This window comes from Ranitomeya imitator, chromosome 4 (assembly GCF_032444005.1).
Source record: "Ranitomeya imitator isolate aRanImi1 chromosome 4, aRanImi1.pri, whole genome shotgun sequence".
Taxonomy (NCBI): Eukaryota; Metazoa; Chordata; class Amphibia; order Anura; family Dendrobatidae; genus Ranitomeya; species Ranitomeya imitator.
The window spans coordinates 161,735,296-161,754,288 of NC_091285.1; the positions used below are offsets into that span (position 1 = coordinate 161,735,296).

Below are 18,993 nucleotides of genomic sequence, written 5' to 3' on the forward strand. Positions count from 1 at the left end.
ATTACATTCTGTGACAGTGGTAGTATGTGGCAGAATAAATTTTAGAACCAGAAACACATGGGCTACTTGCACATTGAACAAGTCTGTAGGAACCTGTTCAGACCACCAAAAAACTTGAAGACACAAAAAAGCACAGTGAGGTAAAAGATACTCTGTTGTTAAAAAAAAAAAAAAATCACAGTAATAAGCAAGTGCTTGTCAAAAGATGGAAAAAAACAGGGTATTTAGTTGATACTTTTTTTGCAAAAAAAATGTATACTAAGCTGCTCCACCAATCGTCAAGGTATACCCTTATAGAGCAGTCCTATCTAATGTATATAATCCCTATCTGATGTATTTAAAACCTGATCATCTGTATAGTACCTGTATAAGCAGCGTTCAGAGAAGGAATATCCATGTGGACATGCAGGATGGACCAGCTGAATGCAAATGACCCACAGAGGAGTGATGGACTCCCCAGTCTTGTAGAAACAAGAGAACAATTATAGAACCAGTAACACATGGGCTACTTGCACATTGAACAAGTCTGTAGGAACCTGTTCCACCAAAAACTGTTCTATAATTGTTCTCTTGTTTCTACAAGACTGGGGGGTCCATCACTCCTCTATGGGTCATTTGCATTTAATTCAAATAGATTTTTATTAAGCATAACAAGATAATTGACATGTTACATTCTCATTTTCAATACAAAGTTTTCCCCTTCAAACAACCCCCTTCAATACCAACATCCCCTGTCCCCACCCAACAAGACAGCTCACCTTGCTTAACAACTCCATCATTAAAACTATAGAGTAACTAATCCCTCAGCCAATAATGTAAGCCACATGTTACATTGCCATCAATCTGGGACCCTAATTCACTCAATTCCTATAATACCCCTATCCCATGGCAATCCACAGAGACCATAGTTTATTGAACATATCAATTTTCCCTCTTTTCTTATAAAACCCCTTTTCCAGTGTCAGGCCCTGCTTCACATACTGAAGGAATTCTCTTCTTGAAGGCGGTTCTTCCCTGATCCAATTCCGCGCTATTGCTTTCCTGGCCATGTACAGCAATCTGGCAATAGCTATCTTCAGGTTGTTATCCACTCCAATCTCATCCACGCATCCCAACAAGCACACCACCGGGTCCCTTGGCACCGTGCATCCATACACACCTTCCATACGTTTCAAAACTACCAACCAAAAGGCAGCCAGTCTCAGACACGTCCACATCATATGAAATATATCAGCATCTGTAGAGTTACACCTCGGGCATTCAGAATCATCACGCAAACCTGCCTTATATAGCACTATCGGAGACCTATAAACCCTGTGTATTACGTAGAGCTGTGACCGCCTATACGGTTCGCTCAGTGACAGTCGTGGAACCCATTCTAGCACCGACTCCCAAGTCTCGTTCTCCATGGGACCCAGATCCCTCTCCCACTTAGCTCTCGCCATTATCGGAAACCCCAATAGGAAAGTATATAACAGGTCTTTATACAGAGTAGAAATAACCCCCCCAGTAGTCCCTTCATTACACACATACTCTAGCACTATATCCCTTTGAATTCTAATACCTCCGTCCCTATTCTGAGCTCCAAAAGCATGCCTCATCTGCAAATACTGATATTCCCCCGCAGGCCCAAGACCAAATTCCTCCTGCAATTGGGAAAAGGATTTCAACTCACCTCGCTCAATTATTTGATACACGTACTGAATCCCTTTGACCTGCCATTCTGTCAATACCCCCAATGCCTTAAACTCCTGTAAATTATTGTTATGCCATAGTGGTGAGAATCTAGTCAAGTCCGTAATCCCACGTATATGTCTCAGCCTACCCCACAGCCTATATATCAACAATACAGTCAGGTATAATTTCACCAGAGCCCCCAGGGATCCATCCTCCAAACATTGTACTACTGGCCTTCTTTTTGTCACCGCTTCCATCAACTGCTGTACCGCTCCAGATGACCCGTCATACGCCCAGCCCTTTAGATGCTGACTTTGGGCTGCAAGAAAATATATTTCAGGGTTTCCCGTGCGGTATCCAAACTGGCGCATTATGAAGAATATACAGCATTTTCGGCATCATAATCATTTTAATAAAATTCGCCCTACCTACCACAGATAGATGCAGCTTAAGCCAAGAATCCACTTTTGCCTTAAGAACGCCTAAGATTGGAGTCAGATTCCTATGTATGTAATCGGTAACAGGCATAGATACCCATATCTCAAGATACTTAAATTGGCTCGCCACCTTCAGTCGCCCATCCTCCAGTGGCTCCCCCCCCAGCATCATCCACCTTAAACAAGACAGACTTACTCCAGTTTATCTTTAGTCCCGACTCCGAGCCGAATCGTTCAATAATCCCAATGGCTCCCTCCAAGGAAGTAACCGGGTCAGCCAGAAATAGCAGAATGTCATCCGCATACAACGCCACTCTTTCTTCAATCATCCCATACTTAAACCCAGACACCTCATCAGACCGTAGAAGCTTAGCAGCCAGTGGTTCCACAGCCAGAGCAAACAAAAGAGGGTCATTTGAATTTAAGCTTTTCCATCCTGCATGTCCACTTGGATATTCCTTCTCTGAACCCTGCTTATACAGGTACTATACAGATGATCAGGTTTTAAATACATCAGATAGGGATTATATACATTAGATAGGACTGGTCTATAAGGGTATACCTTGACGATTGGTAGAGCAGCTTAGTATACTTTTTTTTGCAAAAATCGTATCAACTAAATACCCTGTTTTTTTCCATCTTTTGACAAGCACTTGCTTATTACTGTGATTTTTTTTACAACAGTATTTTTGACCTCCCTGTGCTTTTTTGTGTCTTCAAGTTTTTTGGTGGTGTGAACAGGTTCCTACAGACTTGTTCAATGTGCAAGTAGCCCATGTGTTTCTGGTTCTATAATTGTTCTCTTGTTTCTACAAGACTGGGGAATCCATCACTCCTCTGTGGGTCATTTGCATTTAAGCTGTTCCATTCTGCATGTCCACTTCGATATTCCTTCTCTGAACCCTGCTTATACAGGTACTATACTGATGATCAAGTTTTAAATACATCAGATAGGGATTATATACATTAGATAGGACTGCTCTATAAGGGTATACCTTGACGATTGGTGGAGCAGCTTAGTATACATTTTTTTGCAGAAAAACGTATCCACTAAATACCCTGTTTTTTTCCATCTTTTGACAAGCACTTGCTTATTACTGTGATTTTTTTACAACAGAGTATTTTGACCTCACTGTGCTTTTTTGTGTCTGGCAGCATAAATTTGTATAACTTTATGTAGCACAATATACTATTGTCAACTTGCCCTACCTTCATAGTGTCGGGGTCGTCACGACAATATCCTTCCTTCACCAGTCATTCCAAATCAGAATAAGAGCAGTGGTACCGGAGTGAAGAATGAGTCAGACAAAATGCTGGTTCAAACTCATTGCATGCTCGTGTGTATACAAGGTGTAGCAACGTCACAGCAACTAACTTTATTTTCTAATACACAACATTATATGATCTATTGGGGGAAGGTGTGCAGAGGGCGGGGATAGGCAGGGTTTAAGCAATGTATTTAGTATTCAGTCTTTCTGGTTGGCTCTGACATCATCTGATGAATCTTCCTTTCTCCACGTCGCTTTAAGTATCATTTCAAGAGAAATGATACTTGGCTTCTGGAATGTGTAACTTGCTTCTTCAGCAGAATCAGAATTTAGGGCAAAGGTTAATGCTGGCAGCCATCTTAAATACAGTTAAATTTGCATTAGCAAGCATAAAGGGGAAAAACTTATTGTTTCACAGCATAAGAATATATAAAAGTACAAAGAGTATAAAAAAAATATATTTTCACCTTGACAATCCCCCCTAAACACTAAGTTTTTCCCTAAAAAGAAAGATCCTTCGAGACTGTCCATGTGATGGGGAAAGGGGAGGTGGATTTCTTCATCCAGACACCTCAGAAGCTCTCCCCTTGTGAGAGGCCTCCAGGCAGCTGAACCCTTCACTAGCTTCACATGGAGTTCTCCTACTGTCCCTAGACTAAATCTCTTAGCGTCATCTGAGAATAAGGGGTATTGTCTAACTTCTTGAGGGGGACATACTTAGGGAACTCCCCTGGATCAGTGCCATCGCACTCTGGTGGGTCTACTTCTTGGTTAAGGAAGGTGCCAGTCGGAGTTGCTTCGGTGATAACCTTTTTATACAGAGGAATAACACGAGAGGATTATCGATCCAACTACAAGGAGAGCAATCAGTACTAGACAAGCTTGTTGAAGGAATCCTTTGAGCCCACCCAACCAGCCGGAAAAGAAAGATGTGTCTACTCCAGCATTAGTTTATAATTCTGCTGCTAACCCATTTATCTTTTTAAGGGCTATCATGGTCTTTCCATTTACCCCAGAGTTCTGAGGGATATAGGTACAACATTCCTCTCCCACCATCCCACAGACTCCTCCTTTCTCAGCTAAGATCATATCAAGGGCTAGTCGGTTTTGGAGGGTCATTCCTAGTGTTAGGGCCCAATTCCTCAACTATACCCTGGAAAGCATCACAGATAAAATTGACAAACCTTTGTTCACGAATATATGTAATTGATTTAATCAACATTTTTATTAATCTGCACTTGTGGATTAAAAAAGCAAAGCTAGCATAGATCTGGTTCTGGGCTTTAAATTGGTCAGGCACCCCCCTTGGCACTCCAATAGCATCAACATATACTAATGGATCTTCTTCATAACTCATGTGGAGCTGATCGAGACTTCTCTTCTTTCTGGTATATTCATCAGGTGTCTCTGGATCCCAAGGTAAAATCTTGAACTGCATGGCTAGTTTAACAAGGGTGCATTGACCTGTCCAGGCATTATGCAACCTAGGACGGAGCTTACCATCTCCACATAACCAATAAATATCGTACATATGCTGTGTATGATTAACTAGCAAGTCAGTATCTAGGGAACTGTTCTCTTTGCAGAAACCTGTCTCGAAGACCCCTACTGGTGTACCGGTAGTGTCGTGGGAATTATAGCAGATATAATTATCAGCTAATACGGTTATCCCTCCTGGGACCTTTAGTTTGGGTGCTTCATGAATTAGTGGGACATAATCTGAGCAATCAGTGGACTTTAAACCCTTCAACAGATTCATAACACAGGCAGTGGTATTAAGTATATCCAATATATCCCAAATTTGATCATCTGGACAATCTGTGGCCCTAACCAATTTATCCCACATTTGTATAACTGACAATTTTATTGGCTATACCCATCTGTACTACTAATCTTTCATGATATTGTACAAACTTATTATTCAAGAATATTGGGGAATTTAGACTGTCCCATGCGGTTACCAATATTATTATATGGAAATACGAAAAACCAAAACATGTCCCCTTATTTGCTACTAGTCTGTTTGACCAGCTTGCAGTGCGATACGTGGATCCATGTCGGCCTTCCTTCCAGCTTTACTGACATAGGAGTAATGAGGAGGACCTAGTAGGGACCGTCATACAAGGGTTCTAGTCCGTGTTTTCTCACATGCCTTTTCACGACCACAAAATCACCAGACTTCAAATTGTGACAAATATCGGTTTCTGCTGAATCTGGAAGGGAAGAAGAAACTAAAACATGGGTGTTAGCAACATTTTTACTAAACTGAATAACATATTGAACAGCACGGTCAGTTTCTTCTGACAACTACTGAGACTGAAAATTTGCAACTGAGATCCTAGCACCAAACAATATCTCATATGGGGACAGGCCATGTTTTGCCTTAGGGGTAGTACGAATATGTAAGAGCCCTGGCCATGGAGCCGTAGTCTCCTGCATCAATTTGGTCAATTGTCCCTTCAGTGTGCCGTTCAGCCTCTTAACTTTCCTACTAGATTGTGGATGGTACGGAGTATGGAGGGCTACAGTGGATCCAAGCATTGTCAGAACCTCCTGATACACATGAGAAGAAAAGTCCGGGCCTTGGTCACTTTCTACGACTTCTGGAACACCATATCTGCATATAACTTCCATCACCAGTTTCTTCGCTGGGGTCTTTGCAGTCATGTTGGTAACGGGGAATGCTTCTGGCCAACTGGAGAACATGTCGACAACCACCAGACAATATTCATACCTTCCGGACTTAGGCAACGTGATGTGGTCCACCTGGAGCCTTTGGAAAGGATAGTCGGGCTTAGCAAGGTGCTTCGGGGGTACACGTTGAAGTTGACCGGGATTGCAGGTCCGACAGATACCTCGATGTGTGGGCCCATGCGCCCACGTGGCAATAGCAGGGTACATCCGCTTAGGGAGACACACCATTTGGTCCTTTTTCCAGAGACCATGTCCATACATGCTCCATCAGCTTTCCATTGCTTCACTTTTTCCTTTGGAGACATTCTCTGCATCGTCATTAAGCGGTCTCGCGGGGTCCGGCAGAAAACCTCAGTCTGGCATAGATCATCAGGTTCCTGTAGAGTCAGTGTTTCTTGTAACTGTTTACGCTGAGAGCGTGTGGTCACCATAGCTGGTATGGTTAGTTCAACAGGCAGAAGAGCAGCGGCTTTTGCTTGCATATCCGTAAAGGCGTTACCAACAGTCTGTGGACTGTTCCATAGTACCTTGCTCCTTAACTTTGATAATGGCCACCTGAGTAGGTAATTTGATTGAGTCCATGAGGGTTTTAACAGCTTCAGCATTCTTCACTGAGTCCCGGCGGTAGTAACAAATCCTCGATTGGCCCATAGGGCTCCGAAATCATGAGCAATACCAAATGCATACTGTGAGTCCGTGTATATATTAGCCCGCCTGTCTTTGGCCAGAACACATGCAGTAGACAGAGCCTGAAGTTCTACTTCTTGTGCTGACAGGGAGGGAGGGAGTGCAGCTGCGTGCACTACAGTGTCTTCCGTAGTAACAGCGTATCCGGTGTGGAATCTGCTAAAATCATCACATCTTGAACAGTCTTTCAGGGCCTTGTAGAGAAATTGCATTATGCGGGATGCGTCCGGTATCCACTGACAACAATAAGTACGAGGGGCGATCCAAAAGTAATGATAATCAATACTAAACACAATGAATATAGTCAAATTTTTTTTTTTTTTTTTACATGGTCTCCTAACAAGTTTATACATTTAGTCCATCTCTTTTCTAAACTTAGAATTCCCTTAGAAAAAATTCTTGATCTTGACCCTCAAAAAAATCCCCAACAGCGGTTATCACGTCGCTATTGTCATCAAATTTCTTGCCCCGGAGGTGTTCCTTGAGCCGAGGAAAGAGGAAGAAGTCACTGGGGGCTAGATCTGGCCAATAGGGGGGGTGTTCCACCCGTTCAAAGCCCGCTTCTTGAATGGTAGCCATGGCAACTGCAGCTTTGTGAGCCGGCGCGTTATCTTGGTGAAACAGCACTCCAGCCCGCAGTTTGCCGCGCCTTTTCTCCTTGATAGCCTCCCACAATCTTCTTATTTGTTCTGCGTAGTAGGAGCCCGTAATAGTGGCTCCCTTCTCCAAATAGTCCACCATAATAATTCCTTCAGCGTCCCAAAAAACGGACGCCATAACCTTCCCTGCTGAGCTTGACACTTTGAATTTCTTCGGCGTCGGTTCGTCGGCTCGTTTCCACCTCATCGATTGTTGTTTAGTTTCGGGATCAAAGTGGTGGATCCAGGTCTTGTTCATGGTCAAAAAACGTGACAAAAAATTTTCCTTGTCTGCTTGGAACTTTTCGAGATTTGCTATTGAAATGTCAACTCGTTTCTTCTTTTGCTCGTCGGTTAACATTTTTGGCACCCAACGCGCGGAGACCTTTCTCATATGCAATTCTTTTGCAAGGATTCGTTGAATACTGCCATATGAGATCCCTGTGACCTCAACTACATGCCTGATAGTCACTCTTCGATCTGCCAATACAACTTCTTCAACTTTTTTCACGTTTTCGTCATTGAGGCACGTGGATGGGCGTCCTTCACAATGTTCATCTTCCGTCGATGTTCTTCCCAGCTTAAATTCCTTGGCCCAGCATGCAACTGTGGAATATGGAGAAGAGTCCCCCAATGTTTCCACCAAGTCGCTGTGTATGTCTTTGGTAGTCATTTTTTTTCGAGCAGAGGTATTTGATGACAGCTCTGAGCTCGTTTTTTTCCATTTTGATGTTCACTCCTCGGCAGTTCATATTCAAATGAATGTAGCTCCCGGGAATCGTGGTCTATTTAAGTGATTTTTTTTTTTTCCTGGACTAGTGGGTACCTACGAGAGAAGAAAACATTTTATTTTAATTACTGTGTGCAATAGAAATAACCGATTATCATTACTTTTGGATCGCCCCTCGTACATAGTCCAAGAAAACGCTGGAGTTCAGTCTCATCTTTTGGGAATGGAAGGGAGCGAGTAAAGATCGCTGCAGCTGCTGATACAGAATGGGTTAAGTTCTTCTGGAAACTTTGTACTACTTTTAATGCATCGTCCGGAGTGGAATAAATCTCTCGATTCGCTGCTATTTGTCTATAGAAGGCCATGGGGGATGTTTCTGGCTGATAAGCTGTCAGCGTTTACCAAGGGAAAGGTGGGGGCTACAACTCCGGATCTTCTTGCTTCACAACTGTAACAGACGTCTCTCCACTGAGAATTAGTAACTCTGCATACATCACAAATCCACCCGGCAGGATCATAGGGTGGGGGCGCACTAAGTTTTGGCAACCCAGGATATATTGGAGCTTTGGGGTTAAGGGGCACAGAGCTTACAGTCGGGAGAAGAGACTTAATTTCCTGGGGAGGGATCATATTACCCAACAGGGAGCCCCCCTGTTTGAGATTATTATTTTTAAAGGGAACCTGTCACCCCGAAAATCCGGGGTGAGGTAAGCCCACCGGCATCAGGGGCTTATCTACAGCATTCTGTAATGCTGTAGATAAGCCCCCGATGTAACCTGAAAAGGGAGAAAAAGACGTTATATTATACTCACCCAGGGGCGGTCCCGCTGCTGGTCAGGTCGGATGGGCGTCTCTGGTCCGCTGCCGTGCCTCCCATCTTCTTTCCATGACGTCCTCTTCTGATCTTCAGCCATGGCTCCGGCGCAGGCGTACTTTGCTCTGCCCTGTTGAGGGCAGACAAAGTACTGCAGTGCGCAGGCGCCGGGCCTCTGACCTTTCCGGCGCCTGCGCACTGCAGTACTATCCTCTGCCCTCAAGAGGGCAGAGCAAAGTACGCCTGCGCCGGAGCCGTGGCTGAAGATCAGAAGAGGACGTCATGGAAAGAAGATAGGAGGCGCCGCAGCGGACCGGAGACGCCCATCCGACCTGACCAGCAGCGGGACCGCCCCTGGGTGAGTATAATATAACGTCTTTTTCTCCCTTTTCAGGTTACATTGGGGGCTTATCTGCAGCATTACAGAATGCTATAGATAAGCCCCTGATGCCGGTGGGCTTACCTCACCCCGGATTTTCGGGGTGACAGGTTCCCTTTAATTATTTGTCTTTCTAACACATTACCCTCAATCACTTTCTCAGTTCCTTCCTGCACCACAAACATCCAGTTTTTTGTCATAGCAATAGACAATTTTCCTTTTTTCAACGTGACAATCTAAAACAAAACACCATATTTTACTTTAAACTTACAATAATTCTTACTACACAAGGAGAGGACGCAGCGACTCGCCCCCTCCATACCAGAAACACAGAGATAAGAATTTACAGCATTCCTCAACACAAAAGAAGAAAGGCACAGCGCAGCTGTTTGACCTCTCCCATCGGGTGTCTCGGAAAACCACACAGAGTAACGGAATACAGCAGTTCTCAGACTTAATTTCTACAAAACCTTCACACAATTCATATGCCTGAACACCCTAGAAAAACAAACGATCGAGACACCCTACAACCAAACACGGGCTCTGCATCCTATGATCCTCCCTCTCCATCAACCGCTTTCCATCCCTCGTTCTTTAAGCCTCGCGCAACTCGCAGATGAGCTTGCGCTTGTTCTAACAATCCTTTCTCTTTCAACATGCCCTTTTTGTTCTCTATGAGATTGTGCCATGTAGACAGCTGCAATCTCCCTGACGAGGGCAATCCTACATGCTTGTACAACCTCTCAACATTCTTGACTGCCTTCTTGCCCTCCCATGACTCTACTATTGTCTTGACTTCCACAGCATCCTCACTTAACTCGTGGGGCACAGACTTCTTCTGCTTCAAGAGACGCAACATGACTCACAGAATACTACGCCCTGCTGCAGCTCAGGATCGCTGACAGCGACAACAACACTGTATTCCCAACAAAAAAACACGGAGCCTCTCGCTCGACGTGCTATGAATAAAGAGCCTTGCGCTCGATATCCTGTCCCTAACCTGAACACCAGTGATTAATAGTCTGCCCTGTCACGATATTCTAACCAGTCGGGAGGCGGTCTCCTAGTGAGAGCCCTCCACAGAAAAACAGGTGGTCCCCTCTCGGGACGTCTTAATTACCTAGTTGGTACAATATCACAGAGTCTACGTCTCCTGTCCCTTTCTCAAGGCCGCCCCCAATCTACAACTTCCTCAATTTTTCACTCTATCACTACTAGGCAATAGTCACGGGTAGGGTGGTTGAATGAAGTACAATGACCGGTGGAGGAGGTGTGGTGTACACGAGGACGCGCAGAGTGCGACGTCTTTCAGTTGCTGGTTCGAAGCGTGGCACGGGATCGCACTCGGTCTCACCACTCGACCGGTCACTCCTCGGACCCAAGGAGACCACAGACTAACCAATAACGGCTGAAACACTAGCAAGTGTGACACATACATAGTATGTGATCTCCACTTACCGTGTTTGGAGGGTGATCAGTCCTCGAGGTCAGCCACTACGGGTGTCGTCCACGGACGTCCAGGTATGGGTCCAGGTGGTCTCGGATCGCGGGCCACGTTGGTTGCGCCAAATTGTCGGGGTCGTCACGACAATATCCTTCCTTCACCAGTCATTCCAAATCTGAATAAGAGCAGTGGTACCGGAGTGAAGAATGAGTCAGACAAAATGCTGGTTCAAACTCATTGCATGCTCGTGTGTCTACAAGGTGTAGCAACGTCACAGCAACTAACTTTATTTTCTAATACACAACATTATATGATCTATTGGGGGAAGGTGTGCAGAGGGCGGGGATAGGCAGGGTTTAAGCAATGTATCTAGTATTCAGTCTTTCTGGTTGGCTCTGACATCATCTGATGAATCTTCCTTTCTCCACGTCGCTTTAAGTATCATTTCAAGAGAAATGATACTTGGCTTCTGGAATGTGTAACTTGCTTCTTCAGCAGAATCAGAATTTAGGGCAAAGGTGAATACTGGCAGCCATCTTAAATACAGTTAAATTTGCATTAGCAAGCATAAAGGGGAAAAACTTATTGTTTCACAGCATAAGAATATATGAGTACAAAGAGTATAAAGAAAATATATTTTCACCTTGACAATAGTAGCAGAAGTTTAGGTGTCTGGGTATGTATAAGATGTAAATAAAGTTACATTTGTTGGTTTGACTCTCCAGGACATCACAATACATTAGCAAAGTAAGAATAGGGCATGTTACATGAAAAGTGATCATGTTTCCCCTACTTAATGTTACTTTTGCCTGCTCCATTTTCATTTGCTTCTTTGATTTTAGGTGAAGTTGGACTTCTTTGATCTTTTAGCCAATCACCACTTGGATGCACAGTCTCGCTGGAGCAAAGTCAAAGACAAAATAGAGAGTGATTCACGGTACAAGGCTGTAGAAAGCTCATCAGCAAGAGAAGATCTTTTCAAGCAGTACATTGAGAAGATAGTAAAAGTAAGAATATGTTTGAAAGCTCCTCCAGACCTGGCTGCTGTCCTTTATTATTTAGCATGTAAAGAGTTTGCTCACTTCTTAAACAAAAAACTAAAACATTTTATATATGGGCCCAAGGTAGTAGAAAAATTAAAACTCTCTAGACTCCCCGTGCCACTATGTATTGGTGCCAGTATCCCTCACCAGTTTCCTGACTTCCTCTCCCGGCAGGGGCGTGAAGTGACTGCTGCCGAGGTCACGTTCTCTTGGTGCTGGAATAAACCACCTCCTAGCCCTTCTTCTGGTACAGACACAATGTAACCACTGCATCGGTCACAAGACACCCCTGCCAGAACGGGAAGGTGAGAGACTGGTGGGAAATACCGGCTACAGTGTATAGGACAGCGGCAGGGGTTTATTATGCTTTAATTATTATACCCTCATTAGCAGAAGTGAATTGTCCATTTGAGTTTATTCATTTAAATATATTCTCCGCCTTTTAAAAGGCAGCATTTCTTGCTGTAATTCATCAGGGAGGCTTTACATTTTTTAATTAGTTACTTTTATTGATAGAACTGTGGATGTGTTCTGGCTGTGTAATACATTGTTCCCATTTCCATGTAGAGCCTTCATTTGAGGTTCCCACTTGCTATTATTTTAACACATCAACTTTTGTCACACTGCTTCATCACATTTAACGATAGTTTAAGTAGGTGTGTTGTGACCCACAAGTTTACTACGACAGTTCACTGAAATCCAAGCCTTTTGGATTTCAGCACAGCCAGGTTCGCTGTAATTTTATTGCAACTTAAGCAGTGCAACATTGTCACAAAGCCACAAGCAGCAGACATTCTCAAGAGCAGAGGTATTTTCTATTATTTACTGCTTGTTGACTAGCTTACCGGCCACCTCTGCAGTTTGTCAACATAGGCCAGTCTTCTAGGCAAGAAAGCGTGTACAAGCTCTTCCTTAAAGAGCTTGCTAGTGCTGCTGTGAACCTAGTCAGTTTGCTGTAACCGGCCAGCTTCGTTGTTCCGTATGTTTCTGCGATGCTGCAGGAGCAAAGCTACCACAGTTTATAGCGACAGTTTGGGCCAGACCAAGCTGTTGGTCATCAGGACCGCTCCCCTGGCAAGCAGTAAGCCAGGAGGAGGCAGGGGAGCAATGTGCTCCTGAACAATAGGATTATGAGACAACTGTCTTAATGTCTGTTATCCTTGACACTAGTGTGAACAGTTATTTACAAATACATACAGAAAATCTGTTCTACGCACAAACTGGAAGATGTTTGTCGCAACAGCTCATAAGAGATATATATATATATGTATATGTATATATGTGTATATATATATATATATATATATATATATATATATATATATATATATATATATATATATATATATATATATATATATATTGTGTGTATGTGTAATTTGCAAGTGCTTGTAAATTTAAAATGGGTGCTCTAGTATATAGTTATGGTAATGTTAGGACGTGCACTTACCTAAAATTAAATGTACAAACGTTTACTCCAGAACTTAGATGCAGAAAAAGAGAAGGAACTGGAAAGACAAGCTCGTATCGAGGCCAGCTTGCGTGAACGAGAGCGGGAGGTTCAGAAGGCGCGATCTGAACAAACCAAGGAGATTGATAGAGAGCGTGAACAGCACAAGAGAGAGGAGGCAATCCAGAATTTTAAAGCTCTTCTGTCTGATATGGTAATGATTACCCTTCTCTGTGTTTCAACCACCTTTTTCCGTGAATGATCTCTTGGGAGTAGTAATTTGTACAGTTATTGATTATTTCTGTGGCCGTTCTTCCAGGCACAATAGCAGCGTAAATATGTGCAAAGATTAATCAGATCTGCAGCATTTAATTACGTAAAACACAGAAGAGAAATGTCTAATGTATCTCTTAATATTTACAGCTTTTTCTTAACCAGATCACTAATCAGTTTCTACGTAGAAGTGGAATGTGACGTATTGGTGTGCTTACTTACAGGTCCGATCATCTGATGTTTCATGGTCTGATACTAGAAGAACACTTAGAAAAGATCACCGATGGGAGTCTGGCTCCCTACTGGAAAGGGAAGAAAAGGAAAAGCTTTTTAATGAACACATTGATGCTCTTACAAAAAAGAAGCGTGAACATTTTAGACAGCTGCTAGATGAAACGTATACTGTAAGTAACATCTTTAGCTATTTAAAGCATGATCTCCAGTAAGAACAAAATCCACCATGCTCTGGATTTATTTATTGTTCCTCTGACTAAAACTGCTTCCATCAGTCAGCCAAGCAAATTACATGATATGCCCAAAATGATACCTAGTTTTACTTTTCCAGTGGCCCTCCAAATGCCAGAATTAAATGTTTTTTTGGCAAGACAGATACATTTTATTTATTTTTTTGTTTAAAGTTTTTGCATTTGTCATTTTTCTTTTAAAGCTTAATTCCTAAAAAATCAACTTGTTCCTTAGCCATAGAATAGGGGACGCCTTGCTGATCGAAGGTGGTCCAACCATTTGGACCCCCAGTGTTCCTGAGACCTGAGCAGCCCCAAACTAAATGTATTTTACTCACTTGTATATGCACTTTACAGACTTCATCACTGTCCTCATCTGGGTTCACAATTTAAATGCCTTATCAGTATGTCTTTTGGAGTGTCAAAGGAAGCCGGAGAACCCAGAGAAAAACCATGCAAACACAAGATGAATATGCAAACTTCTTGCTGATGTTGTCCTTGGTGGGATTTGAACACCAGTGCTGCAAAGCAACAGTGCTAACCACTAAGTCATCGCACTGCCCTGAATGTAGCAGCGGTGTTCATTCTCTGCCTCTGTGCCATACATGATCTATTAGACTGCAGAGAATAATGGAGTGCTGTACTTGACAGTCCCATAGACAAGAGGCTGAACATCTGCTACTACACTCCATTCAGGGTTGCAGAGTCCCAATTTTGGGATGGCTTGAGGTTCCAGCGGTTGGACTCCAAATTAACCCCTATCTTGTAGATGGGGGGGCATAACGTTTTTTTTGTGGGAGGGCAAATAACCTTTTAAAATGCTTGTAATATATTGTCTTTTAGTTTTTCACATAACAAGAATGTATTTTTTCAGATTACATTAACATCCACATGGAAGGAAGTAAAGAAAGCAATTAAAGATGATCCTCGCTTCATTAAGTTTTCTTCTAGTGACAGGGTAAGAAATGTTCTTCCACTGTTTATGATTTTGATACACCATGTTTTTTTTGTGTTTTTTTTTTGTCAGCCTAATACATGTTAACACATACTTATTGTGTTTTCGTAACCCATTGAGTGCAAAACTGTTTTCAGTAGGAATTAGTGATGAGCGACCGTGCTCTGATAAGGTCTTTTCTGAGCATGATCGGTTATTAACCAAGTGTTTTCAGCATGCTCAAAAAATATGTTCCAGTCCCCATGGCTGAATACCTTGTGGCTGTTAGACAGCCGCAACACATGCAGTGATAGCCTAACAAACAGGCAGTCCCTGCATGTGTTGCGGCTGTCGATCAGCTGCAAGACATTCAGCCACGTGGACTTGGAACATATTTTTCAAGCACGTCGAAAACATTCGGTTAGCTGCACCCAAGCATGCCTCGGAATAGACCTAACGAGCACGTTCCCTCATCACTAGAAGGAAGCAATTAGCTCTTGATGTTGGGTTAATCCAACTCGATCATACACAGTAGTCTGCTCCTTGTCAACTCCAATCTGAGAAACATTTTTTACTTTTGACAACAGCTTTAACCTGTGTGCTTAAATCCTGATGGCTAATATGCTCTAACCACAGCAGAGAAGTCAAGATTTATACTACAAAGTTGTTTTAAGTTTTATTGAGATATTTGTGGACATTTATAACAGTAGTAATAGAGTTAAAACTTGAAAGCAGTGGATAAGATAAGAGAAAAATTAGAAGCATTTGTGATATCATTTTTTCTTTGCATATGTTGTATATTTTTCATTTAATTACATTTTTTTTTCTCCTTTTTATATTGGCAGAAAAGACAACGAGAATTTGAAGAATATATCAGAGATAAACACATTACTGCCAAAGCTGACTTCAGGACTCTGTTAAAAGAGACAAAATTTATTACATACAGGTTTGTGAAATGTACAATATGAAATAATCCTCCTCATCGCTCTAGTATCTGTTACACTTAATCAGGGAGTATCAGGGAAACTGTTGTACAATGAATACATCCTGTAGCTGCAGGCCCTTCCATATGGATGCATGGAGTACACTTCCTACCAAAAGCTTAGCACCTACTGTTACACCAACTTAAACATTACCCCTGACTCCTAAATCTTGCAAAAAATGCTTCTCGGGAGAACAAAGTTTTATACCTGCGATCCCAACTGCATATTCACGCTTATAATTTTACTGTGATTGGTTATCACTTGTTTTAATTTGTAAGTACAATGACATTTGTCCTAATATTTTTACTTGCAGATCGAAAAAGTTAGTTCAAGAATCCGACCAGCACCTGAAGGATGTAGAAAAGATTCTGCAAAACGACAAACGCTATCTAGTACTTGACTGCATTCCTGACGAACGACGGAAGCTTATTGTATCCTATGTCGATGACCTTGACCGACGTGGTCCCCCTCCGCCACCAACTGCCTCAGAGCCTGCACGAAGATCCACAAAATAGTGGGACATTTCAGAGACTGGTAAAATATCCATTCATACCAAGTGCATGAGCCACCTGCAAGGTTTATGAGATCACAAATCCAACTACAAGTCAGCAAGAAGAGAAACCAACTCAGAGGAGCAGCAGTAGTAGCTTTTCAGCTAAAAATCAAAAATGGTTATCTGCAACACTCTAGCAATGTAACCTAATGTCATTGTGTCACAGCTGTCATATTTGCTTGACTGGCATTCCCTAGTCTGTCTTGTTATCTACAAATATCTTCTTAATTCAGGTTCAAGGAAAAGAAATTGTAGTGTGAGGACACCAGTCACACTGTATCTTATTGCATCATGTTTGAATAGTAAGACAAAATGTTTTTGGAATTCTCTTCAGACCTTCCCTCCCTGAAAAACAAACAAAACAAAATGGTAATACATTGCTACAGTCCCAACAAAGGAGCTATTCAGTCTTTGCATAGGTTTTATTTTTGTATTTTTTTTCCTTTCTCCTTAAATGACAGTAAGATCACAATTTAGAATGTGGCCTTTGTGTTGCTATCAACCAGATATGATAGTAACTTTTGCTGTAAAAAGAAATGAAAAAAAGGTGTATGTCTTTTTTTTTTTCCTCAAACTTTTGGTTTGAACTTCATTTCATTTAGCATAGATGATTATGATTACCTGTCAAGGTAATTTTTGTGAAAGCTTATGCTCCTGAAAAATTGTTTCTGAAGTTTACTTTTGTTGGGTTTGTTCGGTTAATGTATTTGAAGTACAATAAACTTTTTTATATATATATATGATTTGTAAATATGTATGTTTATTAATGTTTTTTAGGTTAGACTTGACGGTGTGTGGTAGAGGTTGGCAACCTGTTGTGAAACTACAGATTCTAAGGGGTAATTTTGATAGGAATATACCTTTTTCTTCCTACTTATAACTTTGTTGTATTGAAGACAATATTAAGACAGCAGGTGGTGGTAGAGCATTCTGTACAACAACGCCACTGTCTTAGCATACATCACTCATGGAGGGACTTGGAGTCACCTATCCATGGAGGTCTCATAGATTCTTGACTGGGAAGAACTAAATATTCTGGCAATTTTTTTGGTCAACATGCCAGGATTAGACAATGAGTCTAATTTTCTAAGTCGCGGGGGACTAACTTTGGGACAGAAATCTCTGCTCCTAACCGTGATTGACCAAATCTGTCTACGGTGGAGCACTCCAAACATCAACTTCATGGCATCCAAACTTAACTGCGAAGTTCCTCGGTTTGTGTCAAGATCCATGGTCCCAATTTTCCCTCCCTTATTTGTTTCCTTTTCTTCTTCTATCTCTGCTACCAAAGTTACTCAAGAAGATGAAGTTGACAGGAATTCCCATCATCCACGCACCTCCTGACTGGCCCAGAAAGACTATGGTAAGTGGAAGTGGTCAACCTCCTTGTAGACGTCCCGATGAGACTTCTGGCTTGACTGGACCTACTTTCCCAGGGTCCTCTCTTCCACCTGAATTCATGGTAGCTTAATTTAATGACATGGCTGTTGAAGCCACAGTTCTAAAATCCTCAGGCTTCTCTGATCAGGTCATGCGGACCATGCTTAAAGCGCAAATGCCATCCTTGTATATACAATCGTACCTTGAAGGCCGCCTTGCGCTGGTGCAACTCGCGAGATCTCCCCTTGCCTTCCTGCGGTCAAGTATTGATTCTAGCTTGGACCTCAGTTCCCTCAATGGCCAGGTCTTGGCCCTATAAATTGTTAGGAAAATCTGTCCTTCAGGACTTTTTTTCAGTGTTGCCTATTCTGTTCCTCCTTACTGGCCTCCATTGGACCACTTGGACCTTAATTTGGTGCTTAATGCCTAACAGGGTCCTTTTTTTTTTTTTTTTTTTTTTTATAACTAATCTGAACCATATATCCGCTCTGGCTTCCTGGATGGTCGCTTTCCTAATAGTGATCACTTCTATCAGGCAAGAATCAGAACTGGCAGATCTGTATGGTCACTCTCTGTTCCTTATTCTCAACCTGGACAAGGTGAATTGTGGCAGACTATACCTTGCCTACTGGAGCAGGTTTCCTCAGTTTAGTGTAGTGTCAGTTGGAGGTAAGCTCTGTCTCAGACCCGTCTTGGGTAGACACTAACCACTTTGTTACCGAGAGACATTCATCTGAAAAGCAAAAGTGTAATTGTGCACTCTTTCACCCATACAGCGACAGAGTACAGGCTGTAATTGCTCAGTCCGTATCCTCGCCTCTGTGTGGTCGAACCAACATTCCTTGACACAGTTGGTGCAGGTACTGGGGCGAAAGTCTGTAAGCCAAATTAGCTCTTGCCGCTGCCCCACAAAGCTGCTTGCATAGAGCAGAAGATAAGGGGATCCAGAGCTTCAGGATAGGTACAGTAAGTATATCCCTGTTGTAAGGGGCAGATGCAGTTGATGGGGATCCATCTCGTCCAGCTAGTCCCTCGTCCTTAGTAGGTAAGGGTTAGACTAGCGGTGAGCGAGAGTGGGCCAACGCAGTAGTGGCGTCTGCATTGTGGTAACTAGCAGGCGTGTGTTCCTGGCTTGTGGCATGGCC

At 42.6% G+C, this 18,993-nt stretch overlaps 1 protein-coding gene across 2 annotated transcripts in view; it reads left to right on the forward strand.

Moving 5' to 3' along the window:
* The window catches only part of TCERG1 (transcription elongation regulator 1), a 112,118-nt gene extending 94,914 nt beyond the window's left edge, over nt 1–17,204 (forward strand). For both annotated transcript variants that reach the window (XM_069764072.1, XM_069764073.1), the window contains 6 exons: nt 11,611–11,775; nt 13,293–13,475; nt 13,759–13,938; nt 14,873–14,956; nt 15,778–15,878; nt 16,229–17,204. In XM_069764072.1, coding sequence (XP_069620173.1) covers nt 11,611–11,775; nt 13,293–13,475; nt 13,759–13,938; nt 14,873–14,956; nt 15,778–15,878; nt 16,229–16,430 — 915 coding nt within the window. In that variant the 3' untranslated portion in view covers nt 16,431–17,204. The remainder of the gene's footprint in view (nt 1–11,610; nt 11,776–13,292; nt 13,476–13,758; nt 13,939–14,872; nt 14,957–15,777; nt 15,879–16,228) is intronic.
* The last annotated feature ends 1,789 nt before the right edge of the window (nt 17,205–18,993 follow it).